The 27,489-nt window shown below is 53.3% G+C and overlaps 1 protein-coding gene across 1 annotated transcript; it reads right to left on the bottom strand.

Moving 5' to 3' along the window:
• Window positions 1-16,065: 16,065 nt before the first annotated feature.
• Window positions 16,066-17,869, bottom strand: HOXB4 (homeobox B4). The gene is made up of 2 exons (XM_044248780.1): window positions 17,210-17,869; window positions 16,066-16,367 (listed from the first exon to the last, which is right to left on the bottom strand). Exons 1-2 carry the CDS (start codon window positions 17,664-17,666, stop codon window positions 16,069-16,071), a joined length of 756 nt encoding a protein of 251 aa, XP_044104715.1. The 5' UTR covers window positions 17,667-17,869; the 3' UTR covers window positions 16,066-16,068.
• Window positions 17,870-27,489: the final 9,620 nt, after the last annotated feature.

The following is a 27,489-nucleotide window of genomic DNA, read 5'->3' as shown; positions in this document are numbered from 1 at the left end:
TGAGGTGGAACTCCCCCTTTCCTTTGCATGCCCCCCCAAATGCCAATCCCAGTCCAACTCAGCTAGCTGGCCCCTCTCCACTGACTTCTAACTCAATTGCTCTCAGCCTGGGCTTCTCTGCTGAGAATAAAGACACCTTCAAGAGGAGGAATGGTCCAGATTCTAACAGATTTCCTAGAGCCAGTCAGAGTAACCATCCTCTGCTCTGGGCACGTACAAATTCCTTAATATTTGCAAACAAGCATGCAGTAACTTCTATGCCTAGATACCCTCAGAACTCCAGGACACGGGGCACCTGGGTGGCTCAGTGGGTTATAGCCTCTGCCTTCAACTTAGGTCATGATCCCAGGGTCCTGGGATCCCAGAGCCCCCGCATCGGGCTCTCTGCTCAGCAGGGAGACTGCTCCCCATCCTTGTGATCTCTGTCTGTCAAATAAATAAATAAAATCTCTAAAAGAAAAGAAAAGAAAAGAAAACTCCGGGACACACAAGAGAGCTGCTCCCAAGCACTAGAGAGTTCCCAGGGTCAGACCTAGGGAGAAACTCAGACACTGTCCTCTCCAACCCCTGCCATTGTTACAGACAGGGAAACTGAGGCTCACAGCCAGAGAGTGATTTGTCTCAAGTCCATAGGCTCAGCAGTCCGGAGGCTTGGATTCTAGGCATTCCAGATTGGCTGTGTGATCTGAAGCAGTGAACTCCTTGGGCCTCAGTGTCCCCTCTGTAAAGCTAGAGCATGTACATGGAGGGGGAGGGGTTGGTCTAAAAGATCTCTCAGGTCCCTTTTTGGACTGACAGCTTGCGGTTCTCTGTCTGCTCATGTAAAAGTGAGCGACAATATAATCTCTGAGTTCGGACAATAAAGGGCACCACCTCTGCCAAAAGCAGAGTATTTTTTCTTGGAATTAAATGTTTACACCCCCACTGCTGAGCACCAACCCCACGCCTGGTTCTCCTTGCCCCCCCAAGGCTCATACACTGGTTTTTACCACCACTCTGTGCGTGTGTGCGTGCGTGTGTTTGTGTGTGTGTGTGAGAGAGAGAGAGAGGGGGATGTTCTCTATCTCCATCACCAAATCAAAAGTGCTATTTTTGGACACAGCAACCTGAGCAGTAAATAATTAATTTGTATAATTAGAGGAGGAAGGCTTTGGCCTGGCAATTTTTAACCAGGAGTCAATGCACCCATTGTACCAGCCTGGCCTTCTCACCCGACCCCCAACTCTGCCCACACACCTACCAGCCTCCCCAGCTGCCTCCCCCGCAGTTGGAGACCAGCATTTCCAAAATGGCCAGAAAGAAGGTTTCAGAGTCAGACTCTGCTCCCTCCCCAAGAAAGTTCCATTCTCTGCCTTGCTTCCTCCTACAGAAATCGGTCTGCTTGCAGCTACCCCTCAAAGCTCGCTTTTCCTACCCCCTAATGCTCTGCGAGCTGAGCTCCAGGTCCAGGCTCTCTGCTCCTGGGACACATGAAATCCACCTCCCCAGTTCAAGATGCCCCAACAATGCAGCGAGTTTGCATTTCAAGAAACTCCCATTAATATCAATTTACTTCACTGAAACCTCGGGTTCTTCATCAAGTTGATGATTTATGATAAAATCAATTAAATTACGGCCACTTAGGGCCCAGCCGCTTCCTCTCAGATTTCATTGGTGCGGGGCCCAAGTGTCTGGTGGAAAAATGCAAGTTTAGCTGGAGGCGAGGAAAGATAATTCTGCGGCTGAGAAAATTTAATGCAAAACAATTTCCAGGCAAAGCCAGGCTTCTAGACAGAAATGCAAGAGCCACCAATTGGCCTGAGGAAATAACTATCTGGGGTCAAAATATTTCTCTCCCCACCCCTCAGCATCCTGTATGGCTCTTTTGCTCTGTTCCCCTTTGTGCTCACTTGCCCCTTCCTAAGCAGAGACTTTGGGAAAAATTGGAGCAGTGATGGTGGAACCCATGCCTGCCAAGGCCCAGGGTCACACCGCTGAGCTCTGCTACTATTCTGGGGCCTCTTTCTCCTCTCCTCCTCTCCTTCCCACGCAGCCATGCTCAATAATTCCTTAGCCTCCCATGGCAAAGTTAAAGGTTCAAAGTGAAGATCAGGCAGTCCATGCACATGGCGCAGAGGGGCGAAGGACCAGTCCAAGTGGACAGTCTGCACATGGCTGTGGGCGGAAAGAAAGCACATTCTGGACCAGCACCACCCCATGGTGAGGGCACAGGGCAGCAAAATCGTGTTTAAACTACCACATCACAGAGGACCAGGACCAGAGAACACCGAGCCTCCCTCCCAGCCCCGTGTGCCCACTCACAAAGCAACACTGCACCCCCATGGACCCCAGCCTGAGCACATGTGTACCCCTGCATGCTAACACTCTCACACAACACACAAACACAACTCCACGTGTGCATGCTTGCACACTATCCTTATACATCACACAGACCCACCACATCCTGCGCCTGCAAAGGGACAGTTCCCACCATCTCCCCACATCTGGGAAAATAAATCCCAGAGAAGGAAGCTGGCATCGCCTCCCACTCCTAGGAGAGGGGCTCCTCCCGCCTCTGCTCTGTTTGGTTTTTGGTTTCCAGAGCAGTCTGGGAGTAAACATAGCTTCTCTGAAGCCATAAATCACCCCCTCTCCTACCTTCTCAGTTTAACACCCGGCCTCACCCCAACCCTTGTAGTTTCAGCTTCAAATAACCCGCCAGGTGCTAAAAGGCTCACCATGGTGACAGCTGGACTGTGGGAGCAGGGCCCAGCTGTCCCCCCAACCCCAGGAGATGCCCCCGCATTTCCTTCATAATGCACAGCTTCCAGCTCCCCTGGAAAACCCTCCAGAGCGTCCAACACCCTTCCTGAGCCAGAAAGCTCCTCCACCCCCTAACCGGGTTCCTGTCCACACACGGGGTGGGGGGGGCGTGCAACCCCACATTCCTCCACATTGCCCCGCACACCCGGATCCCTCTATCCCCTCAGCACCCACCGGCCTCTTTAAGGTGCTCCCATCTTTGTCTTCCACAATTGGGATCCGGCCTCTTTCCTGACCCAGGAGAGAGACCTGGGGGCTGGGGACTCGGCCTGCCCCTACACAAACGTACCCACCCCCCACACACACCCACACCCCTCGCCTTATTCCGGCCGCCAGGCTCCGCGCCCCCACTTACCTGTGCGGACTCCCGCTAGGGCGCAGGCCGCGGGCAGCCGGGAGCAGCGGGCGCGCGGGAGCCAACTGCCAGGCCCCGGTCCCTGGGCCCCAGCGGGGGCGCCCCTTCCGCAGCCCGCCGCATCGCGCTCGTGCAGACCCCAGCGGGCCCCGGAGCGGCGCGCGGCGCGGGGAGAGGCCCGGAAGCGCTCGCCCCCTCCCCGCCCCCGCCCCAGCCCCCGCCCCCGGCTTTGTTCGGCCCTCGAGGCCGCGGGGCGGCGAAGCGCGCGCGGAGGCTGCGCTCGGGGCGCTCGGGGCGCTCGGGGTCCCGGGCCGGAGAAGCCGGAGCGCCCCCTCCGCGACGGCCCGCGTGGGGCTGCGGGCGGCCGGGCGCGCCTGGCACGCAGCCGGATCGGGGCTGCGAGAGCTGGCCGAGCTGCCGGGCGAGAGGAGCCGCGAATGACAGGGGGCACGGCGAGGCGCGGGGGGCGTCTGGGGCGCCATGGCGGAAGGCGGGCGCACGGGCGGCTCTTCAATGTCACCAGCGAAATGGGTTCCATATGTCCGGCCCAGCGGAGAAGGGAGGGGAAGAGAGAGAGTTCTGGGCAGGACGGGACGGGAGGATGGGGGTGGGGGTGCGCAGTGGAGGGAGAGAGCAGGGGCGCGAGGGGGAAAAGGGACGGATGGGAGAAGCGAGAAGGTTTGCATTTTCCAGGTTCCCTGGAGTTTTCTAAAGCAGCTTAGGCTGGTAGGAACTTTCTTTCCCTTTTTCCTTTTCTTTTCCTGAAAGATGGGGGAGGGAGGAGATTAGTAAGGGTAGCATCCGTTTGTTCCTGCTGGGGCTTCAAGGGAGGAGATGTGGATTGGAGGTGAAAGGGAAAGTTCTTAGGCGGCTGGCAGACCGACTTCTTCTCCCTCGCCCTAAAGAGGGAAAGAAGAGATCAAACCGGCCAGGGGAGAAGAGAGGCCAAGGAAGGATTCCGGGGTCCAGGTGTGAGCGCCTGACCCCAAACACCACCACCACCCCACCACCCCTGCGGAATTTTGGGAGATTCCAGCCATTAAGTTACTGAAGGTGGTCCGTGAAAGAGGAGACTGTCCCGCTAGGACAGTCTTGGCAACTCCCTGACACTTGGGTTCCTACCCCAGCTGCCTCACACCTGATTTAGCACTCCGGACTAAGGGCCTACTCTAGGGGCCGTTCCTTTTGGGTCAGCCCCGGGCTGTGGGCAGCTGCCTGGAAAGAAAGCACAGAGTCTCCAGGAGCTTCCAGACCCCTCCACGTGCCTGCCCTCCCCAAGCGATTGAACTCTTTCAACATGTCTCTCTCTTCTGTTTCTCCCTCTCTTTCTCTTTCTCTTTCTCTCTCTCCTTCCCTCCCTCTCTCTCTCCCCCTCTGCCTTTCTAACCATCTCGTTGTTTCTGTCCCTTTCGCATAGCCTCATTGTCTTCTCATACTCTGCCTCTCTGTCTTCTGTGAGTGTGAACTGAGCCCGTGAAAGACTTAGCAGTATCTCCAGAAATCACTTCTGGGCTCACTTACTAGGCTGCTCCTCTCCTTGGGGCAATGTGGAGCCCTTGGCCTCAGGGCCCTTTCATCTGCAGGGAAAACACATCCTTCCTTCACAAAGACATTCTCTTCTACACATTCTCTCGAGAAGGGGGCAAAGTGAGTGGTTTCTTTTCTAGTTCCCTCCTTCTCACTTAACTCTGTGTGTGTGTGTGTGTCCATCCAAGTTGTGGGGTTCCTTGTCCCAGGACAGCCTCCCTGCCACTCTGACCAGCCTTTGTCTTTATTCTCCCTGTCATCTTCTCCTTGGGCTCTGCCTTAACTTCTCCCCTCAGAAAAGGATCCTGCTGCTTGTTCTCTCTCTGGGGCCCTCCCTTTTTCCTTCATCCTCTCTCCTCATCTTTTTATCCAATTCTTCTGATGGCTAAAGCATTGGCAGCCTGGCTTCTGAAAGGCATGGAGATAAACACTATCATTACTAAAGAAGGACACCGGCAGAGTCTGGACAGAAGATGGACTCAGCAGCTTTCCGAAAGCCCCTTCCACCAAATACGTTCTACCTCATCCCCTGGACAGCACAAAAGCAAATGGGGTGCATATGTGCAGAACAGAGAAGAGCCAGGGTGCTTCATGGCTAAGTAAACTACATATATATCTATATCTATATCTATCTATATCTATATCTATTTTTTCTTTCCAAACTTGCTGACTTGAGGGCAGGCCTATATCCCTGGATAGAGGGCATCAGGCCTTACACAGAGAGATTCTGCAAGGAGCCAGCAACTAAAAGATAATGGTGGGGAGGGAGGTTCTCCCCGCTTTTTTCTCCGGGGAAGACTCTGAGTGTGAATTGGGGAAAAGAAAGGGGAGAGGATATCCCCAGGGCCAGAAGAGACAAAGAACTGAAGGAGGCTGAGAGAATGGAGAGGAAAAGAGGGGGGATCAGACCTCCATGTCACAGGCAAAGGCAGCAGGACGAGGGGAGACAGAGAAGGAGGCATAGTTGGTAACACTGGGGTAGAGGCCTGTAGGACTGGTTCCCAGCTCACACCCCTAGTTCTGACCTGTCCCAGAGAGCAAATCCTTCAGCTTTCCTCTTTTGTTTCTCATCCTCCAAAACGTGCTGAATTCAGAAGCTAATAAAACATGGGTCTACCCTCTTCCTTCTCCCCGGGTCCCTCCCTCTCCCAGGAAGAGGTAATCCTTCCCCCCCTTTCTTAGGGACTCCAAGACTTTGGCCTAAGTTCTGGAATGCTGCTTTGGGGGTGAAGTCCACCTCCCCACATTTACATCCCCCCCCACACACACACAACTTCCCAGGTAAGTGAGAAATACATACTCGCCTCTCACACTGAGTGTCTCTCACACTGAGTGTGTGGGGGATTCTCCAACACTGAAAGAGGAAGCCCTGAAGGGCTGGAGCCCCCATCCCTCAAGTCTGCCTTCCCCAGCACCCTCCCTCTCTCCCACACTCTCTAGTGCCATCAAAGCTGCCCCTGAATCCACACTCTCCCCAGTTCCATTTATCCAGACTAGGTTACACCACACCCATCCCAGCCTAGGGTCTTGACCTCTCCTTCTCTTTTTCCCTAAACGCTTTTCAACCCAGACTCCCAATCTGGGAGGCTTCCTCCAACCCCTGCCCACAAATCTGCAGGTTAACAAGGACGGGGCTCAGCGCCCCTTGGAGCCGAGCATGGGAGCAAGCTCCTGGTTGCTCCAGGACCGAGGCCTAAACCACCACTCCACGAGGCTGATGCCATGAATAATTAACACCTGGGCGCGGTGTCACTCTAATTTTTCTCCTCGAAGGTTTACACTAGCAGGCAGAGTTAAATATCATGGATAATAGTGGCTATAAAGTCACTTGGCCGGGCTCCAGCCAGCAAAGGAAAAACTAGCAGCTTGCACTGTACTTGGCAAAGACTCTGGCCCTCTACTCCTCGTCCACCACAACTTTGGGGTGCAGTGTAGAATGTCCCCAGAAGCTACTTCTGGCTTTGCCCTTGACCATCAGCCTCTTCTCTAATGGGGAGGGACTCGGACCCCCCACATGAAACCCAAAGGGAAATTTACCAGCTCTCCTCCCCCCCAATCTGGACCCCATTTGCTTCCTCCTTGGAGGGGGACTTGAGGGGAACACACCCTATGTCCTGAAACCCTCACCAACTTCCTGGGACCACCTGATTCCTGGAGCATTTCTTTTCTAGAGAAACTTAGAGAACTTCTCCCTGCTTTAGCCCCAAACACACAGAGTCCCTCACTGCCGAGGAAACTTTCTTTGTTTCAGGAGGTCGAAGGAAGGCTACTGGGGTGTGAATTCATTTCCTTGTTTTGTTAGCCAGGAGGGTGGGGAGCCAAGGCTTTCAGCTTCTCTCCCAGCCCTTCACCCTCTGTCCCCATGATCTCCCCCCAATTTGGGGGGCTCTTTCCCCACTCTCACCATCTTGCTGTACATTGATCCTACAGATGACACTTCAGTACTACAACCGAATCCTTCCAGCCCCCTTCCCACACTGCTTCAATTTGACCCCCATGGATGACCAAAATCTTTGCCTTCAACTCTAGCCATTTCTCCCTCCGCCTCCACCTCTTCTGCCCCCAGGCCCCTTCTGCCTTCAGAGTTGGGCTCTTTACCCTGGGCTGGAGTCAGAGCAGCCAAACTCCTGGAAGGGAATGCCTGAAAAAAATGGAGCTCTGTCTGCTGCTTCAGGAATGTTGGCTCTATCAGGCTTGCAAATATAATTTTTATATTAGGTCGTGGTCTTTGACTGGGTTTATATGCCAATGAGGCATTTCTGGTTTACCAAATTTATACAAATCTCGCCTTAATTGATAATCACAGATGCTGTAATTTAAGACCTCCAGCCATAGAGCTTTCATATTAACTGCTGATATATTACTGCAAATCGTCTGAAATAACCAGCTCCTGGGAGCAGAGCAGAGAGGGAGGAAGTGGCTCCGAGACCGAGTCTCTCCCGGCCGCAGAAATAGCCGAGCTTCCACATCATTTTCCGTGAGAAATGATTTATCGAAGACATGGCCATAAACAACACAACTCGCTCACAAACACACACAGACGCGTGCGCGCACACGCACACACACACACACACACACACAATGGCGGGCATGCCGGTCGAGAAGCTGACACCCATATTGCTATAAATCAAGAAAAAGGTTGGAGGAGAGAGACAGAGAAAGGGAGAGGGGGAGAGAGAGAGAGAGAGAGAGAGAAGAGGAATATTCCTAAAATCTCTATGCAATGCCTCAATGGGTATAAACACACAGAGCACCGTGTGAAGAGAAATGGCAGGAAATGAAGATGGCTATTTGTCACAGTTTACGACAATAACATTAATAACAAACAATAAATTTACATGGACATATAAGACGCGGTAGGTAGTGAGAAATCCCTTCTACTTACAATACCCCAGCCCGCGGTGTGGCTCCGGCTGCGGGGTTCTTTTATTGTTGCCTCCCTCTCTTTTTCTCTCTCTCTCTCCCTCTCTCTCCCCCTGTCTCTCTCTCTTTTTTTTTTTCTCGGGGTACAGGCTTGTTTTTCAAAGGACAGTTGAATTGCACGTCAGAAACAGGGAGACCGAGGCTGCGATTTTCCTGACAAATACATATCTATTCTGCAACCTCGGCATTAATTATTTAATGAATCACGTGACCAGGAGGGGGAAGGGGGTCTTTCGATTTCAGACTCAAAGGACCACTGTGACCTTCCCCTTCAGGAGGAGAAATTTTCCTGCAAAATAGGTTTCCCCCCCAACCCACCAATGGAAGAGTAGTGAGTTCTCCTCCTCTCTCCCATGTTCCCATCTATACCTACCCTACCTATAGCTCCCTAACCTCCCCGCCCCCAGACACACACTTACCCACAGCCCACCTCTCCTCTCTCCCTTCTCCTCCTGCTTCTGCTTAGTTCGTGGAGGTGCAGAAATAGTCTGCAGGGGCGTCTGGGGGGTGGGGGTGGGGTGGGCGCGGAGCCCTGCTCCAAGCCCCTGGATTTCTCAGCTCCCCGTTCCTCTCTCTGCATCCTCTAAGCTCAAGATTTCCCCCCAACTCCGTTCTCTCTCTCACTCCTAGGATATTGATCTTAGTGGGGCCCACTCCCCCCTTCCTAAAAGACCAACAACCTTTCTAAAGGGACCAGCTTCAAAAGAAACCCTTCGTTAAGTCCAAGTTACATATGTATAAAGAATGGGGCTTCTGGGTTTAATTCTCCTTCTGATCTTTTGTGGTACCTCTGGAAGGGGCAGAAAAGGTACAGGGTGAGGAGATGACTCGGGAGCTCCCACAGCTGAGAATAACCGCAAGGGGGACTTTTTTTTTTTCCCCCATCCCTTGTGTTATTACCATTCCAGGAAATCAAATTCTAGTGACCAACTGAGCATACGCTCTAGAGACAAAGATCCCAGACTAAGGTGTCTATACAAAAGAAGTGGACAGTCAGTGTCTGTCTACCTATGTCACACCCCATCCCAGTGGCCCCCTCTACTCGCAACACATCAGTGAAGACAGCCGAAGATTTCAACTAGAGGGGAAGGAAAGGGAAGAAAGAAGATTTGAAGTTGGCCTGGCAGCCCCGGGGTCCCTATTACCCAGGTGTTAGTACCCTGAGCTCCCAATCAGCAGACAATGGAGCCTGATCGATGGGGAAAGATTGGGGGTTAGGGAGGGAATCTCATAATAAAGGGTTAAACCGAGGGATGGTAGGACCAATCCATTCCCTAGGCCTAGAGAGAGAAAGGAACACACACGCCTTCGTCCCAGATGTAAACAAAACAAAACAAAACGAAACCAAAAATCCCCCAAACCTTCCCTTACAGCTTGGCCCCAGAACTTGCAGACCAGTTACAACCAGAATTGGAGTCCTGGGCCACTGGGAGGGGTGGGAGTGCAAAGGGGAGCAGAAAAGACATTCCTGGAGAAGCCGCCCGCTCGGCACATTCCCAGCGTTATCTTCAGCAGCTCCGGGCGCAGCCTGGCCTACGCCGTCAGAGCAGGCAGGGTAGGAGAATAAATTCAGCTTAGGGTAGGGGAGCAGGGGCCGAGGGGGCACCACTGGTTTGTCTGGAAAGGTCCGAACCAAAAACAACTCAGTGGGGAGGTGGCTGAGGACCCAGATGCCTTACCAACCCCCAAAGAAACAGCCACCCTGCCTGCCGGCCCCGGTAAGTTCCAGCTGGGGCGGCTGAGCGGCCCCTGCCTTCTCCTCAGAATCCCTGCTCCTGACGCCCGCCCGGGTGGGGCGCCAGCAGGGCCGCACTCTGTAGGGGGGTGGTCGGCTTTGATTGTCCAGATACAAAACACAGACTGGTATTGAATTCAGCCTCTCCCGATGTGGGCCCTGAGCCTGGCTCCCGCCCAGGCAGCTCCTTGCAAGACCCTGGCCACAGATCTATTACAAATGGTCCCCTATAGGAACACAGTCCACTAAAGTCTGAAAGAAAAAAAAAAAAAAAGAGGGAGACGGAGAGAAATAGAGAGGGAGAAAGGAAGGAAGAAATAAGTAGGAGCATGGGAAGACAGCAATCTCTGAAACCGAGAAATTGTCTTTGAAACCGAGAAATTGTCTTTAAGGACAAGAAAACAGCAGAATGGCAGGAAGGCACGCCAGGCAGGTTCTGTTAAAATGCCCACCCTCTTTTCGGATCCTGGGAATGTCCATGTTCAAATAAACAAGCGCCTGAGCGCGAGTGGAGCGCTTTCTTGCTGCCTATAAAGCGAACGTTCATTCTGCGAGAAAGGCGAGATTGATTTACGGATCTGAACGCTCCGGTTTTATGGCTGATCACAAATCCGTCAGCGCTCAACTCACGCTGGGAAACTTCCCAACTCTGTTTTGCAACCAGACTCCCCTCCCCAGCGTGCCACTCTTCCCAGGGAGACCCACCACCGGCGCTGCTGCCCGGGCTCGCTCTTGCACTCGGGCAGGAGTGGGGCAGCCCCTCTGTCCCCAGAGGTGCAAGTAGGAGGGCCAGCGGCAAGGGCCCAAGAACCTGAAGGGAAGAGAGGGCAAAGATGAGGGGTGCCGCTGGAATTCTAGAAGGTGAGCCCATCCAGCTGGGGACCTTGCTGGAGGGGCTCAGCCCTGAAAAGACTGGGGGTCTGGGAGTGAGGGAATAGGGAAATCTCGAAGCTCTTGCCTCCGTGGTTGAAACCCTTGAATGAACCCCAATCTTCCCTTCCATTGTTTCCTTCCTCTTTCCCTTTAATGGACCCCTCACAAGGCAGAGAGCACCTCCTAAAGTCCCAGGTGGCTACAGCTTCCTCACCTGGGCCTCTAGAGGGCCCACAATAGCTTATCTGCCCTCTGAGTAATGGGTGCACGTCTGACATGAGCCCCAAACGTTTGCAGCCCTGGAGCGGCCCGACCCCCTTTCTACTCACTCCCTCTCCTGCCTGAGACCTCCAGCCCCTGCGTGGATTCCCCCACTCAGGGACAAAGGAGATGGTGCCAACAGATACTAGCTATTTCTTGCCTGAGTTAGAGACCCCAAGTTACAGGAGACAATTTACAAAATGCAAATCAGTACCCTACACACATCCCAGCAAGGTTCGGTCTCTCCTAGTTTCAAGTGAAGGAACATTTCCTCTCTTCCCAGCTGGAGTCTGTCTGTCTGTCTGTCTCTCTTTCTCTCTATCTCCTCCTAAAATAACGGCAGCTGGTGTGGATTTTAAGATGAATCAGAGTAGAATAGAGATTTGGAAAGGCTCCATGTTAGCAAATTCTCCACCCATCTCTTAAAATTAAAAGTTGCTAAAACTTTGGTTAATGTGGCAGAGCTGTTCCTGGAAATGGGCAGAACAGCCTGTCCTGACCCTTCTCCCACTTCTCTTGCTCCTCTGGTGGGAAGGCATCCATGGCCTCTGTGAGTCGCTGGGATGGGACTGGGGATTAGGGGAAGAGTGCACAAGCGACTCTAGGATTAGCTTCCTAAACAAAGGAACTTCAGAAAATGGGTTGAGAAGCTGTGGATTTGGATCTGAGACCTGGAGAGAAAGTTGCCTCCAAGGCACTGTTGGTGGGGGGAGGCTTCCCTCTCTTTAGAACCCAGAGGCTTGTTCCCTTGGCGCTCTGAAGCCCTGTGGACCTCTCCTTTCACCTCCCTTTGTCTTTCCTCCCTCAGCTCCCTCCAAGAGAAGGAGGAAAGGAGGGATGAGTTGGACATGGTGGGGGGAGCGGTTAGAACCTGGCCTGGGAAGGGAGTTCTACACAGAGGGCCAGATCAGCACCTTACTTCCCTCCCCTATCTGTACCCCTGAGCTAAATTTTTTACTCCTTTTCTTCCCAGTAGACAGTCACAGAAAAACAATCCAGAGATTCCCAGATAGCAAAGAAGGGGTTGGGGGCCAGAGGGAGATGCAGAAGGCCGGCCACAGGACAGCCCGGGAGGGGCCCTCCTGGCAGAGGTCTGACTTTCCCTCCTGGGCAGCAGTCAGGAGCCAGGAGCAGCACACTGTCCAGTCTCAAGAGAGGTCAAGGGGCTTCCGAGGTCATTTTGTGGTTCTAATACTGAGCTAATCGCCTAGAAAACGTGGCCTCTCCATGAACTCTCTCTCCTGCCAGCCTCCTGCCTCCTAACCCTCAGTGAGCCCCAGGGTAAAAGGGCCAGCACATTTTCAGGTCTGAGCCAGAGCCCACTGACTCCCTTGCCTTCAGAAGCAGGGCCCCACAAAGGGGGAACAGAACCCCCAAAACAAGAGAGGAAAAGGAAACCAAAGTGAGCACTGAGCCTCCAGGAAGAAGGGGGGAGCAGAGATGAAGAGGAAGATTCTGGCACCAACGAACCTTGCCTGTAAACGGAACAGTTTCCTGCTCCAGAGTTGCAAATATCTATCCAGAATCCCATGCTAGACACAAGAAAGAAAGAAAGAACGAAAAGAAAGAAAGAAAGAAAATGAAGACATCTACCTATACCCAGCTCCAAGCCTGGGGCATTCCATCCAAGAACTGCATTCCATTTTTCCAGGAGGCGGCAGTGACATCTCCCCGGTAAACAGACATAAGGGACACAAGCCCCCAGTGTAGACAAGCAAAGTCACAGAACACACTGGCCACATGTGCGTGTCCTAAAACACGCACACTTGCACACACGCGTGCTGGAGCTCTCCAGGCCCGCCTGCATTTTCCGAAACCCTAAAAGCCCTTCCGAGCTGCCTCCCAAACGACGTTCTCTGGGGTTTTTCAGCGGCTCTGACACCTCCGTCCCAAGCAGTTCAAACACTCTCCAGGTGTGAGGCCCCTCGCTCTCCCTCTGACCCAAGCATCCGTCATCATAAAAGGCAACAAATCTGACCCAAGCATCCACCATAAAAAACCCGGCGAAGAAAGTTGAAAAAGGAAAAGAAGGAGGCGAGAGAGTTTCTTCTTTCCTTTGTAAAAAGAGCTCATAAAACGATTAAAAAAAAAAAAAAGACAGCCCAGGCGGGGGCTTTGTTACCTTTGCGCCTCTCGCCTCCTCTGGCCCGAATTCCGCGGATCCCATTCATGACGAAGGGCTGCTTCCAAACTGAGAGAAAAAAGTTTTCAACTTTATGGTTCCAAATTTTTTCCCCCTCGCAGATCCGGGAGAGCCAGCTAACACTTTTTTCCCCCAACAGCCGGTCTGCGGAGATTTGCTGTTGAATAATAACAAAGGAGAGAGGATACGTATTTAAAGAAAAGAAGTGATTAATGGTTTTCTGTATAATTCTCACATTTTTCTTAGCTCTTGTCTACACAGAATGGCTGTGAACTTTAAGCTCCATAGAAATCTTTTTTTTATTCTATTCATACCTTCCAAGGAGCAGCTTTGATTTGGTTCTATAGAGACATTCCTGGGGGGGCATATGCTTTTTAAGAACTATTTTCCCCCTCCACTAAGGGCGGCCGCATCCCCGGGCAGCTTAAACATCACACCGCGATTCCACCGAAACAAAGCTCGCCGCTCTGAGCCTCCAGGTCTGGGCAATTTTTTTATGAGGCTTCCAGAAGCATTTCCACGGGCCGTTCTATGGCCTTTTCCCGCGCTGTGGACACGGGCCCCTGTGTCCTGGGCCCTACCCAGCCTCAAACTCCCGGGCGCTGCAAACCGGAGGAATACAAAAGAAATAACAATAAAGCGCACTGGTAGAATCAGCTATGTTTATTTTCTGGAGGGAGACAGGACCGACCGAAAAAAAAGACTTTTAATTGCGAATGTTCTTTTGAGCCCCAAGCTTTTTGGAGGCGGGTGGCAGTATCCCGGCTGCCACAAGACCAGAGAAACCCACCCCCCTCCCCAGGCTGGAGCCCTTAGACCTTAGCACTTCTCTTGGGTGCTGCCCCAAAGCTTGTGAGGGTCATGGGCACCCCCATACCCTTCCCCCACTCCATTCTAGGGGTGACTGGGACCTCAGAGACAGAAAGCTATTTGGTCCCCAGTCATACTTTCGATACTTTCTATGAGAAAGAAAATGAAAATTAATACAGGAGCAGGGCTTCACAAAAGAGGCCATTTGTCTTCTTGATTATCTATTTGCTTGTCAGAGTTTGAGCTATGGCACCGGCTAGCTCCTTTGTAATATAAAAATACTCTGAAAACCTGCAAACACCCAGAAACATCTGTGCAAAAAATTAGACTCATTAAAGCTTTAAACACCTCAGAGGAAAACGATACCTTCTTAGGCGGGAGGAAAGAGGCCGGCCTCGCAGAATCCTCCCTCCGAACCTTAATAAGCAAAGAGTCGTCTGTCTAGAAAGAGACAGCTTAACCGCATTTTATTTGCTTATGACAAATAAATCACGATATGAAAGCCTTTGCCATACTTAAGCCTCTCGTGTCCTACAATGAAACATTCCCCCCCTCCATCAGGGATTGGAGTCAGCCCGCCCAGTACTTTCAATCCATTTTTGGACTGAAGGGAAAAAAATTAAAAGCCCCAAACAAAACACACCCACCCCAAAAGGAAAACACACAAGCTACCACAATTTGGAGCCCTCTGAGCTCAAAAGTCCCCTTGGACCTTTTGAAAAAAAATCTTCAACCACATCTAGTATGAGGCCAAATGGACTGGGGTGCTTAGCATAAACGCTGGGTGGCATTTGTATCTTTATACCAAGGTTTCAACAAAAACACGCCGTGCTGGTCACGAGAAACCAAACATTTATTTCTATTGTCACTCTGTACAGGACACAAATTTTCACGCCAACGAAGGGTTCTAGACTCAGGCAGCCCCAGAACTAGAAAGGGGCCTGGTTTGGAATGTCAGAGAGAGAACAGGAGAGAGGACGCACATGGACATAAAATAATAATAATAATAATTAATAATTAATAATAATAATAATAATGTAAAACAATGATAAACTATGGGAGAGGTCTTCACAACATCGTCTCCCAGACGTGGAGGGGCACCACGTTTGACTTGCTAGTTTCACATTCGTTTGCAGTCTAGGAGAGAAGGCTGGGGGCTGTACAACTCTATGTTGGCCCCCAGGTCCCAGAACTCAACTGGCCCCTTGCTCTGCCAGGAATGGTTTGACCTGGCAGAAGAAAGGCCCTCCGGAGTCTCGCTCGGGTCTCTCTCTCTCTCTCTCTCTCCTTTTTTTTTCCCTCGGACTCAACTTCCCTGCCTGCTCCTGCTGTAGCGAAGACCACCCCTGCCTCCACTTGTCCCCTTCCTGCTGCCCGCCCCCCAGCCCAGCCCAGCAGTGCAAGGGGGGTGAGAAGTCAGTGTTCTCCCTGTGGAGGGGCACGGGAGGGGAGGAGGGGGTGTGTGTGTGTGTGTGTGTGTGTGTGTGTGTTACCGTGGCCAAAACACTGTGCTATCTGGCAGTCACAGGGTGCTTTCGCTGGGTGTCAGGAATAGGGGACAAAGAAAGAAAATCCAGGCTGTCTTCCAGCGGCGGCAGCAGCAGAGGCGGCGGCCGAGCCGGGCCTCATTTGTTAGCCGGGTGTCGAGGTAATGGTCGCCACCGAGGCCCGTCCTCTCCTCGGCAGAGTAAACAAGACAGATGGGCCTGGGCCTGGCGTGATTAAAGATGAAACGTGGATCCATCTTCGCCCAAGCTGAAAGCGAGGAGTTGCAACCTCCTCCTATTTCTCTTTCTGTCTTCTTCTTTCTCTTCTTCTTCTTCTTCTTTTTCTTCCTTTTCTTTCTTTCTTTTTTTTTCCTTCTTCTTCTTCTACTTCTTCTTCTTTTAAGGAAGAAAGCAAGAGACTTGAACCTTGCTTCTGGGGGGGCCTCCCCCGGCTCCCTATTGTCATTTCTATAAATAAAGCTTCCCCTCCCCCTCCTCTGCGTTTATTCGTGTAAATAGATAAAGTGGGGGGGGCAGGTAGGTTTTGACGGACCCAGGCCCCAGGGTCCCCTCCCGCTTCTCCCCCCCGCCCCCCTCCCCGCGCTCATAACCCACACCCGCCCCGAGGTTCCTGGCTCCGCGCGGGGGGCCACTAGAGCGCGGGGGGGCCTCCGTTGGGCCGGCCAGGGGGCCCTCCGCCTGAGCCTGCGGTGCCACCCGAGCGGATCTTGGTGTTGGGCAACTTGTGGTCTTTTTTCCACTTCATGCGCCGGTTCTGGAACCAGATCTTGATCTGGCGCTCGGAGAGGCAGAGCGCGTGGGCGATCTCCACCCTCCGGCGCCGCGTCAGGTAGCGATTGTAGTGAAATTCCTTCTCCAGCTCCAAGACCTGCTGGCGAGTGTAGGCTGTCCGAGAGCGCTTGGGCTCCCCGCCGGCGTAATTGGGGTTTACTGGACACACACAGAGAGAGGGAGAAAGAGAAAGTTTTATTGCCCCGAAAGGGAGGAGGGAGAGCTCTTTCTTCCAGCTAACACCTCGTCTCCCTCCCTCCCTCTCCTGCCACCTCTTCTTCCTCTGGAAGGGGGTGGGGATGCAAAGGGAAGAAAGCGGGGGGCCCCCAGGAAGAGAAAGAGACCTCAAAGTTTTGGAGGGTTGTGTTGTCTCCACGTTGTTGTTTGGGTGTCTGGAGAGGGGGTGGGGGGAGTGAGGAATCTTCACAAGGTTTTAACCGCTCCTCTCTGCCCCCTTGGCCTGGGGCCCGGGATGGGAGAACGAGGGGTGAAAGAGGGAGGGGGCTTCCTAAACCTTTCTTCTGTTAGTTCCCACCCTCTGTGCTCAGATCCCATGTAGCGCCTGACCCCAGTAAAAACTTTTGCCCACTTCTGGAGCCAAGGAGCCAGACTAGAGGAAAGAAAGGAAAAAATAAATACGGAGAGTTGACTCAACTCTCCCCTCAAATACAGATTACCTCCTCCTCCTCCTCCCCCACCACACACCCCTCCCCAGCTTGCAACTTCACTGAAGACTGCATCTCCCTGGCGAAAAGTCGCTGGTGAGAATGGCAAAGAGGATGGGGGAACCGACTTCAAAGGCGCGGGGCCCACCAGGCCATAAAAATTTATGGGGGATGTAATTATGTGGCTCTGAAAACAGGCGACCGTAAATCTCCGGCAATGGCGAGTTTATAGCGGGGACAATTGGCTTCCCTCAGCTCCCCCCGCCCCATGCCTCCGAGGTCCCTTCGGTGTAAAGCACCGGGGGTGGGAGGGGGAAGGGGTGCCCACGCACTCACCCGTGCTCACGTGAACTTTGCGCATCCAGGGGTAGACGACGGGCTCTTTGCACGCGGAGTGGGACGGGCTGGGGTGCAGGGGGTTCTGGGCGCAGGGAGGCGGCGGGGGGCTGCTGCTGACCGCCTCGCAGCGCTGGCCGGGCTCCGGGAGGAGGGCCCCGGAGGGTGGCGGCGCAGGAGCCCGAGGGGACAGCCCGGGCGGTGGCGGGGGCGGCGGGGGTGGTGGCGGAGGCGGCGGGGGCCCCGGGTCCCGGCAGGCCGCGTAGCGCTGCACGGTGCACGCCGCGCGCCGCCCGAAGCCCGCCTCCGGCTGGAAGCTGCTCTCTCGCCTCTGGCCGCCGGCGTAGTACCCCGGCGAGTGGTCGCTGGGTAGGTAATCGCTCTGTGAATATTCCTCGCACGGAGGGAACTTGGGGTCGACATAGTTTGAGTTGATCAAAAAAGAACTCATAGCCATTAATTTCTGGGAATTGCCCACAAAATATACTAAAATTTATTCCGACCCCTGACTCGTTTTCCTGTTTCCGAAAGCCCTCCTACTTACTGTCAAGTGAACAAAGTTAGGGGCCCACGTGATCCTCGGAGCCAATGGCCGCCCCGCCTGCGATTCCCGGATAAGGAAATCTGCTCACCCGGACCCTACTCCAGCCAAAGAGGTTTATTTCCCCTTCTTCTCTTTCCCCCTCCCCACCCACCCAACACCAGGATTTACATAGGGCTCCTGCGGGGCGACCGCCTCCTCGCCTAGCTCTCTCCGGGATCGGAGAAAGAGAGTGAGAGAAAAAGAGGGGGAGAGAATGAAAGGAAGAGGGCAGGGTGCCGCCGGAGGGCCTGTTGGGGCGCTGGGCAAAGAACAATCCTTGGATCCCCTCGGAAGTTGGGGCTCTCGGTGCAGCCCCCTCCTGTCCCGCCTCACCGCCCCGCATCCTCTGCCTCCCAGAGGCCCCCATCCCCTCCTCACGACGGGAAGGAGCCCTGGAGTCTGGGTGGGGAGTTAAGTGAGGGGCAGACTGGGGGCTCTGCTTAGAGAGGGGAACCTATATGGGGGGCGGGAGGGCACTGAGCAGCGGGCTTTTCTCCGCAGTCGCCTGGGGAGGGGTAGGGAATGAGAGAGGAGGCGTCGGGAGCAAGCAGGCGGGTGCAGGAGGGACTTGTCAGAGATGAATGGAACCGCGGGCGGATCGATAGGAAATTCATGCACTAATTCGGGGAGACCTCGCCTTCCAAATCGCATTTAGCTGCGCTATTAGTTTGGCTGTGTCAGTCAGTCCGTCGTTCCCCTCTCTTATCCACTCCTCTCCCCTTGCCCCACACGGCCCACGCCGGAAGAAACGACTTGGTTTCCCACACTGAACACGAGTGCTGGAGTAAAAATCCTGCAACTTTTCAGAGCACACCGAATAGCAATTTGCTAATTCCAGAACCACCCGAGCAGTGCTAACCACGGTGTCCAGACGTTCTAATTGCCGCTAATGCAGCTGCCTCTGCAGTGAACAGAAATCGCACAACCTTCTGTTGCTGAGGGTAGGAGCCCTAGGATGACCCCCACATACAGTAACACCCCTTAGTAATTGCATATTTCCAGGGCATCTTGTTCGGATCCCAAACGAAAAGGCGACCTCAACATCCATTTGAAAAACGATTTTCTTTGCCTTCTCACACTGACGACAATAGTCATTTTTTCCGGATTCTCAGTAAAGCCTCCCTGATCCCAGAATAGAGAATAAGTGGGCTTGGAGGAGAAGATAAAACACCACCACCACCAATATTAACCTATTAAGAAAAGTGGAAAGGGACCAAGACTTCCAGGGGCAGGCATGAGAGATTTCAGGTAGATGATTCCTCCATCCCTAACTAATGAGGAAGGAAAAGAAGGAGGAAGGAAAAAAAAAAAAAAGAGGAAGGAGTCTTCGAGTTGTCAGTCATCGGATGGTCCTCTTTTTGGGGAAAAAAAATTCTTCGGGGAAAAAAAATGAGCGGAGTGTTTATGTCAACTACATATTCCCCTAGATACGAATTTGTGACCACAAAATTCCTTACACAAATTCGGATCTACAGGGTATATACAGAAGACAGACAGATCTTCTTGGCCCAGAAATTTTCCAGCTCTCCTACTTTCCGCGCCTTCTTCGTTTGGGGTGTAGTTTCAGTGCTTTGATTTTATTTCGTTTTGTTCTACATTTGAGCTCTGGGAGCAGGAAAAGACACTGCGGGTCCATTTTGGGGATTACAAGGTTTTCAACTCTCTTTCTCTTCTATCAGAAATAGAAGCAGCCGGTCCCGCAAAGGGACGCGAACCTCGGGGCCGCCGCACAACCCTGGGCGGCACATGAATTATGAGATGTAAACATTAGCTAAGCACAAAAGGAGAAAGGGTCATCCCGAGGCTGCAGCGAAGTCAGAATCAGGCCCTTCTGGGTGCCCTCGCGCCCCTCCCCTCCCCCCAGGACTTTTATTTTTTTTTTTTTAAAGAAAAACAAAACCCCAATCGGCTCCTCCGTGCCCCTCGCAGCCTTTAGTTTGCCATCAAACGAGTATCTAGATATTTTCCAAGGCGCCTCTCGGCGAAGGGAGGAGGCAGAGGCGGCTGGGTGTGAAGGAGGTGTCATAAAAGTCCTTTTGGAAAAATTCAATGGTAAAAAGGGAGAGAAACAGCTGTAAAGAAAAATGCTGGGAGACCAAACAGATGGGGCCCCGGATATTTAATGATGGGCAATTCCATTTACAACCTGAGAAAAAGATCAAAGGCGTTTCATTTCCGAATGAAGGGCAATGAGGAACCATAAAAGATGCAGCCAGATGATATTCCAGCCCCTCCCAGCCTCCCGTACCTCCTGGGGCCAGAAAAGGGGGATAATCCCTGAAGCCTGTGGAGGAACCCCGTTTCCCCCACCTCCCTGGCCCCAGGCAGGCTCTTTCTGTCTAAATTTGCTCACTCTGCCACCTGCTAGGGTCTCAGGCAGTGGGACCAAAATGGGGATCTGGTAAACCTGGGGGAATCTGGGGTTTCCCAATGAACTTCCCAAGGGTCCCCGTAACCACTGAATTTACTCAACTGGGAGACTGGGATTGGGCTGGAGGGAACTGAGTCCCAGACTGAAAGCTGAGACCATCACAGGATGAGGGGAATTGGCACAGAGAAAGCATCTACCTTGCCCGGGCTCCTTACCCATCTCGCTGAGAAATACTTGCCTCCCTAGTGATCAAGTCTGAACGATATCAATTTCATTAATGAATACAACAACGACACAAAAAAACAACCCTTGAACCACCACATTGCAGAAGTCCCTGCCCATCCCCAGTCCAGGGACCCTTGCAGGTGGATAGGAGGAATGCTCCCTCCCTCTTGCCAGAAACTGGGTCCAGAGAGACCTTTTGATTTTTCTATACCAAATCCGGATTGCCAATTTCGGCCTTGGGCCTGATTTCTAACACCAACGCTCTCCCAGCCAGACTCACTTGCCTATATTTGAAAAATCACATACACATACATTTATGTTTTAATTATCTTTGCCAAGACAGGGTCCAATAGACCCCCATCGTGGTACCCAGGGAAACTAGAGTCTGGCCCTGGGCCCACAAACAAAAATGCCTGGGTAGAACCACCACCAGCCCCTCAGCGTCAAGGAGGGATCTTTCCAAGTCTTGTCAAAGGCCACTTAGGGGTTCCACGACCACTTCCAACTAGCCAGGCCCCTCCCCCACCCCATACCTCCTGTCCTTCTCAACTCGCTCGCTCTCTGAAACCCGTTGAACTCAGTCGGTCGGAATTTGGGGAGGGCGCCTAGGCTGCCCACCGGGCCTCTTTGCTGCTCTACACTTCACAAAGGATGCAGCCCAGGTGCTTGGAGCACCCCAAGAGAGAGGTATGGGAGGCAGAGCCACTGCGGGGCTGCGTATGGCTGATCCTAGGGACAGAGCGCAGAGATTTTTCTCTGCGGCGCGCTGGGAGCCACCACCTGCCCAGCCCACCGAGGCGCCGCACCCCCCCACACACCCCACCCCAGCCGAGTGCAGCCGCGATGGGTGGGGGACAAGGTTCATCAGCGACTCCCTAGACGGATTTCACCAAAACCGGAGGCTGCCTCTCCCCTCCACCCCCAAAAGAATGCGAACACGAGTACTCATCATAAAAATAAGAAAAAACAAGGGCTTTCCGCGCGCGCGCGCCCCGGGCCACCTCCCCTGCGCTCTTGGGTCGTTCTCTCGCTGGCTCGCGGGCCGCCTTCCCCTGGCAGCCACAGGTTGCTAAAGTGACCTCTCGCGGTTCAGCCCCCTCCACCGACCCGGGCGCGCCCAGCCCGTACGGAATCGTCTACCTTTTGTCGCCAGGGAGAGAGCCCAGAGCCAGGGAGGAAAAGCGAAGGGCCGAGGAGGCGAGCCCCCAGCCGGCCGGCGCCCCGGAGGCCGCACGGAGGAGCGGGAGGCCCGGAGGGGAGCGGGCAAGAGTACTCACCGGGCGGCTCCCCGCGCCCTCCGGCCGCAGACCCGCCCACGGGCCCGCTCGGCCACAGATGAGCTCGCTCTCGTCCACTATTGTGTGCCCGGAAAATCGAACCGCGGCTGCGGGCACCGCCGCTACGGGACCCTTGGAGGCCGGAACAAGACTTTTTTTTGATGTGTTTTTGTTTTTGAAGCGCAAGTTTTCGTATTAATCTCATACTTTGGCAGTCTTTGTTAAACAGCGAGGCGCGTCACGAGGCTCTCGAACATTTTAATAATTTTTAGACGCCGTGACCTACGGTTCACCCCTCTCCGGACCTCCCCCACGAGCAGGCAGTTACTATAATACGCTCGCACAGTTCGCTCGGTCATATTGAATTTTGCGCAGGTCATTACTTGGGAGAAAAATGACGGAGCAGGAATTTGATTCAGCTCATCCTCTCCAGCTCAACTTCTTGCCAGAACCTTCTCTCCCCTTCACCCAATCCCCCACCCCCAAAAAAGTCCCCAGCCGGTAGGACGCAGCCTACCCCACGGCTGCCTTGATATTCCATCATTCCTATTTTCTGGGCAGTTCCGGTTCCCTGGGCAAAATGGGAGAAGGTAGAGGTTCTCTTTTGGGGCCTGGGAGGGAGAATGGCATCTGGAGAATTGGAAATGTGGCCCTGGGACTTGGGGTCCCAGAGAACAGGCTTGAGCCAGAGCCCCCTTCCCTCCTGCCTTCCCAGTTAAATGGCTTTGTTGGCAAGGCCTGTATCCCTGCCCCCTTGTACACTCCATCTGCCTTATTCCCTCCCCCAGTGCCAGAGATATCCCATTTCTGCCCAAACTTTGGAGGTTTCAGGGCCTCAAGAATGACTCCTCCTCCTCCTGGGGCTGAGATTTGGTCCCTAGACCAACACATCTGGGGAAGACAGAGAGACTTCTGAGAGAGGAGCTGGACAGGGCTGGTCAAAGTGGGGGACTTGGTTTTCAGAGGCTTTAATTTCCCTTTAAAAACAAAACAATACACCTTCTCCCCAGTTTTTGTTTAAAACCACTTCTCGTCTATACAGTAACTCCTTTGCCTACCCCCACCACTGCCACAAAGAGGTACAGGAGTAAAGCAAGGACACATTAAAAATACTCAGAGATTTCATTGGTTTGTCTCCTAAGAATTAGAATGCTTGGACTGTCAACAACACATTTTCTCCTTTCTCCAGCCTCCAAGGGACCAGCAGAGGTAGGGCCAGGTGACTCCCTTCCACCCAGTTTAAGTCTAGGGGGAGTGTCTTCAGGGAGAGATCCCTCTAGTACAAGGAGGTGGGAGAGAACATCCCAAGGCACCCCGCTTGGCTTAGGATGGCAGAGGACTTCCTTTCCCCATCCTGAGGCCCCCTGCAGCAGAGTCTCTTTGGCTATTCCAGGCTATTCCACAGAACCATACATTTGCTAGCATTCTGTCCTGGAAAAAGAGGGAAAAGAGACAGAGGAGGGACCTCTGCCTCTTCTGGACCTCAAGAATTCCTTCCTGGCCTGACTCCCTAGAGCAATTTGTCTCAAGGCTGAATAGAAATGGGGACCCACACCTCTTTGGCTAAGTCAAAAACTGGGGCAAATTGATTTGAAATTTGACAGTAATTTGTTGTCTCTTCTGGTCCTATTTCAAAAGGTGTCTTTATGCAAACTGTCGGGTTATCTCTCTTCTGGCAGGGCAAACACCCACAGCGCACCTCCCATATCCAAGGTTTGGAGGAGACTATGATGACATTTCATAACGAGACAAACAGTCATTTAAAGACCAAAAATAGGCATATACCCTGGTGTTTCAATTACAGAGTCTCTGTAAACATTTTACTCATGAGCTAAGCCCAATGCATAGATTCAAGGTTCATTTCAGGTTGCTCGTTTCGACTCCAGTTAAAAAGATCTCTGTGAGGCCATTCAGTACTTTTCCTTCTCAATTCTCCTCCCTCCTCCAAATAGGAAGAGAGGGATTCTGGATGAACATACAAGTGGAGGTTTGGGAGAGAGTGTGAGGATTAGCAAGCCAGCCTTCTTTCAATATCCAACTTCTTAACTCCAAGCAATTTGGAAAGAGGAAAGGGAGTTTAGAAACCCTCCTGTCCTGTTCCACAGTCATGGACTCTAGCTGTCTGGACCCATCCTGGGTTAGGGATCCCTGAAGAACAGGCCAGCCCGAGGGATGGGGGGAACTGGGTGGGGCTGATGTTGGTAAGAATCAGGCCTTCACCTTGGAAGCCTTCTTTGACCCCATCAAATGTCCTGTAAGGACACGTGGGTAATTGGATTTTTTTTTTAATGTGTGCGGCTGGGTAGGTTTTAATTAAATTTTATATGGTGACTCAAAGGTTATCTTTGGGAGAGAAAATTGCGCAGAGGGTTCTCCGTGCCCCCAGCGCTCTTGGGCAGGTCCCCACCCCACCAGCTGGTAGTGGGGTTGGAGAAGGGTTTCTCCCCCACCCCAGTTTATCTGCCTCTCTCCTCCTCCCCAGTTCTGCTCCGCTATTCCCCAAACACACACGTCTTCCTTACCTTCAGCACCCCTTGCTCCCTCTCCTCTTTCTCTGCTCACACAGCCTCCTCCCCCTGCCCAGACCGCCCCCACCGCTAGACGCCGACACCGCCTGCTCACGCACGCTGTAAACTTTTGACCCTCCAACTTTGCGACCCCTCTGGCAATAACACTGGCCTGGCGGCCCAGGGTCTCTTTCTGCTGCGCCGGCTGCAGAAAACCAAGCGCAAAATGCCTTCCGTGCCCCTTCCCCCCGTACCCCCCCCGCAGTCCCCCCATTAAGGGCCTTAGATCTGGGGAAGAGGAGTCTTTTGATTATTAAATAACTTTTGGGGGGAAAGATGCCACCCCACTTCCCACATCGAACCCACTTCCCACATTTCCACAGGCCTCTCATATGGAGTGCCTGGGAAAGCTTTTGATGACCCACCACTCCATTCTTGTAACCCCCACCCCACCCCATGGGGCTGCAATTGCTGCGTGTGGGGACATACTGGATGCAGTACGACTCTTTGGTTGACCTGGAGAAGGGAGTTTCTGGGGTGAAGAGTGGAGAGAGCTTGGAGCAAGAGTTCCTTGAGAGCGGAGGGGGCCACAGTCCCCATAGAGCTGGAGAGGCAGAGCTCAGTGTCCAGGCCCTACGAGACCCAGTGGGCCCAGGGCCACCTTGCACCGCCACTCCGCTCGCTGGCGCCTCGGAGGCCCCAGCCTGGCTGTGAACTTGGTCTAAGGCGGACTCTACTGGCAGCTCAGGGACGTTACAGCCTCTGCCTCTCGGCCAGCTCCGCGGCCGCACGGGCGACCTGGGCTCTTTCCGTTTCCCTTGTGCCCAAATATCCCTTTCCAGGACGCCACCTCTCACAGGGAAGGGTTCATTTCTCCTTCCCTAGTGGCCTTTTAGGGGACAGGAAACGAGAGTGAATTAGAGAGGGACACGCAGAGAGAATGGAAGAAGCCTGCAGAAACTCCAAAATATAGGGATTATCCGGCACCTTGCCTTCAAGCCCCAAGGGGAGATGTTCCCACATGCTGGCACTTTCCCTCCACTTTCCCCCCAGATGCTTCTTCCAAGCTGAATCCTCCCCTTCCCACCTGGCCTGGGCCATCTCTTAACTAAGCAAGCTGGACCCGGCCCTGCCCAGGTCCCTTTCCTCCCTAGACGCATTCATCCCTAACCCCACGGGACTCGAGGTCAGGGATGGCAGCAGTCAAAGGCAGCCTCGGTGTTCAGAGGCCAGAAACGGGGTGGAAGCTATGTGGGCTCAGCCCGAATCCACTCGGAGAGCAAGGCCAGAGAGCGGCCCGGCAGCCTGGGAGCCATTTCCAGGAAAGAGAGGCTAGAGGATGCTGCAGAAGAGTGCATTTTCCTCCCCAAGAGGAAATTTGGGAGAAGAAGAGACTGAACAGAGACGCCTAAAACAGAGAAAAGGAGGGGGAAGGTGGGGGAGAGATTAAAACTTGTAAAGGTGGTGATATTCCGGGTCTGACAGGTCCCGAATTGCCCGAAGTCCAAACTCTCCGGTCTCCGAAATCCCCCATGTCCCCCTGGAAGCCCGCAATGTGGGTCCCGGTAAATTTGCCAAAAGGAAGAACGAAAAATCAAGAGATTGGCCTAAACCTGTTGGCATGCCGAGCCCCCGGCCCAGGCCCAGCGGCGGAGGTGGCGGCATCGCGGCCCGGGGCGCGTAATGTATGCGGCAGCGGCTCGGAGCCCCAAGCAGGCCGGCGCTCCGGCCGCGTCTGCTGACCTCTGCGTGATCCCGGACTCTATGAATTATTGATGAGATATGAGCGTTGATTTCCCCTTTCAGGATGCAAACTCCATTATATTGTTAAAATGGCGATTTAATCGTTGAGAATAGCTTTGGTGTGGGTTTTTTCCCCCAACTCATTTGCGCCTCCTTCCTTTTCATTTAACTGTCTTAATTAAATCCTTTAACAGATTTTAATCACTTTTTGGAGGGAGGGGCAAGAAGAAGGGGAAGGCCATCGCTACTACCACCACCACCAAACACTAAAAAGAAAACAAGCCCCCAAGCCATTAAAAAGCTTCTACCTTAGGGAAGTTGGAAGGAAGGTGGGGAGGAGTCCTTAAGCCCTCCAGCAACAACGCACTGGGAACATGCACCAAAGGATCCATCCCTCGGAGGACAGCCTACGTCTGACAAGGAAGGGCCAGCCCTGAGAAGTGTTTAATTCCACCCGGAGAAGATTTGTGTGTGGACTCTGGCTGAGGACAGTAAGACACACTTGCCCCTGCGGAGAGGAGCAGGGACCTCAAGCCTGGGGAAGGCCACATGACTCTGGTGGGGAAGATCTCTCCAATCTGGGCCCCAGGAGCACTTAGGGAGAAATGTCCATTTTCCTTAAGGGCCCCCCATTTCTTCCCTCCTCCTTCCCAAGCAGCACAGTTTCCAAGCTGGTGTCTGGGTTAATTAATATGGATGTGTAACAGAACTGCAGCAATCAATAAATCCGGCTGTGGGCAGATCCCAGCCTCCAAATCTGATTACTTCTAGAAACTCCAAAAATGGAGAGAGTGGTCCTAAAGGATGGGAGGGGTGCTTCCCAGCTCTGTCCTCCTCGGTGGATCCACTGGTTCCCCAAGCTGAAAAGCTCATGCAGGGAAGCCTCTTCCTCTCTACCCCGGAAGGGACTGAGTTTGGGAGATTGTTCTAAGTGGGCTGCCTTCTTTCTTGTTCCAAATCCTTGGCTTCTGCTCCAGCATCTAGACCCTAGGGATAAAGGAACCAGGCCAGGAGAGGAGCTTCCACACAGATCTTGCCCCCAACCCCAGTGAACACGTTCTCACAGCCAGGGAAGGGTTAAGTGTCCCTGCTGCAGTTATGGAGAGGAAGCCGATGAAATATGGGCGCTCGGAACTCCAGGGCCGGCTGGCTTTCCTGTTTACACTTCTTTATACTTCCTCCCACTCCTCGCACAGAGAAACAAAACAAAACAAAACAACCAAATCAAACAAAAAATCCAAAATCAAATTGTCTGCTGAGAGGTGGTCAGGCAGGCCTTGGAGGGGCAAAGCCAACTACAGCCTAAATCCCTGGTTGCCTCCTTAGCCCTGCCCAGGTGGAGGGTGCAATGTGTTTCGGCTGGGTGGTGGGATCTGGGCCAAAGGGTGTCAGCCTGGGGCTCATAAGGTTGAGGCCTGGACCGAGCTGGGGAGGGTGAAGCAGGTGGGTGAGGAGGGAGAAAAGAGTCCTCCAGATTGAGGAGCAGCTTTCCCAGAGAAGGTCTTGGGGAAGCCAGGAAGGGAGGGCACGGGTCTGTGGCCAAGGAAGAGTTCCTTTGCACCAGAAACCCCCCT

The sequence above is a fragment of the Neovison vison genome, chromosome 5 (assembly GCF_020171115.1).
Source record: "Neovison vison isolate M4711 chromosome 5, ASM_NN_V1, whole genome shotgun sequence".
NCBI lineage: Eukaryota > Metazoa > Chordata > Mammalia > Carnivora > Mustelidae > Neogale > Neogale vison.
The sequence above is the reverse complement of the archived record's forward strand: the minus strand, read 5'-3'. Positions and strand labels throughout refer to the sequence as shown.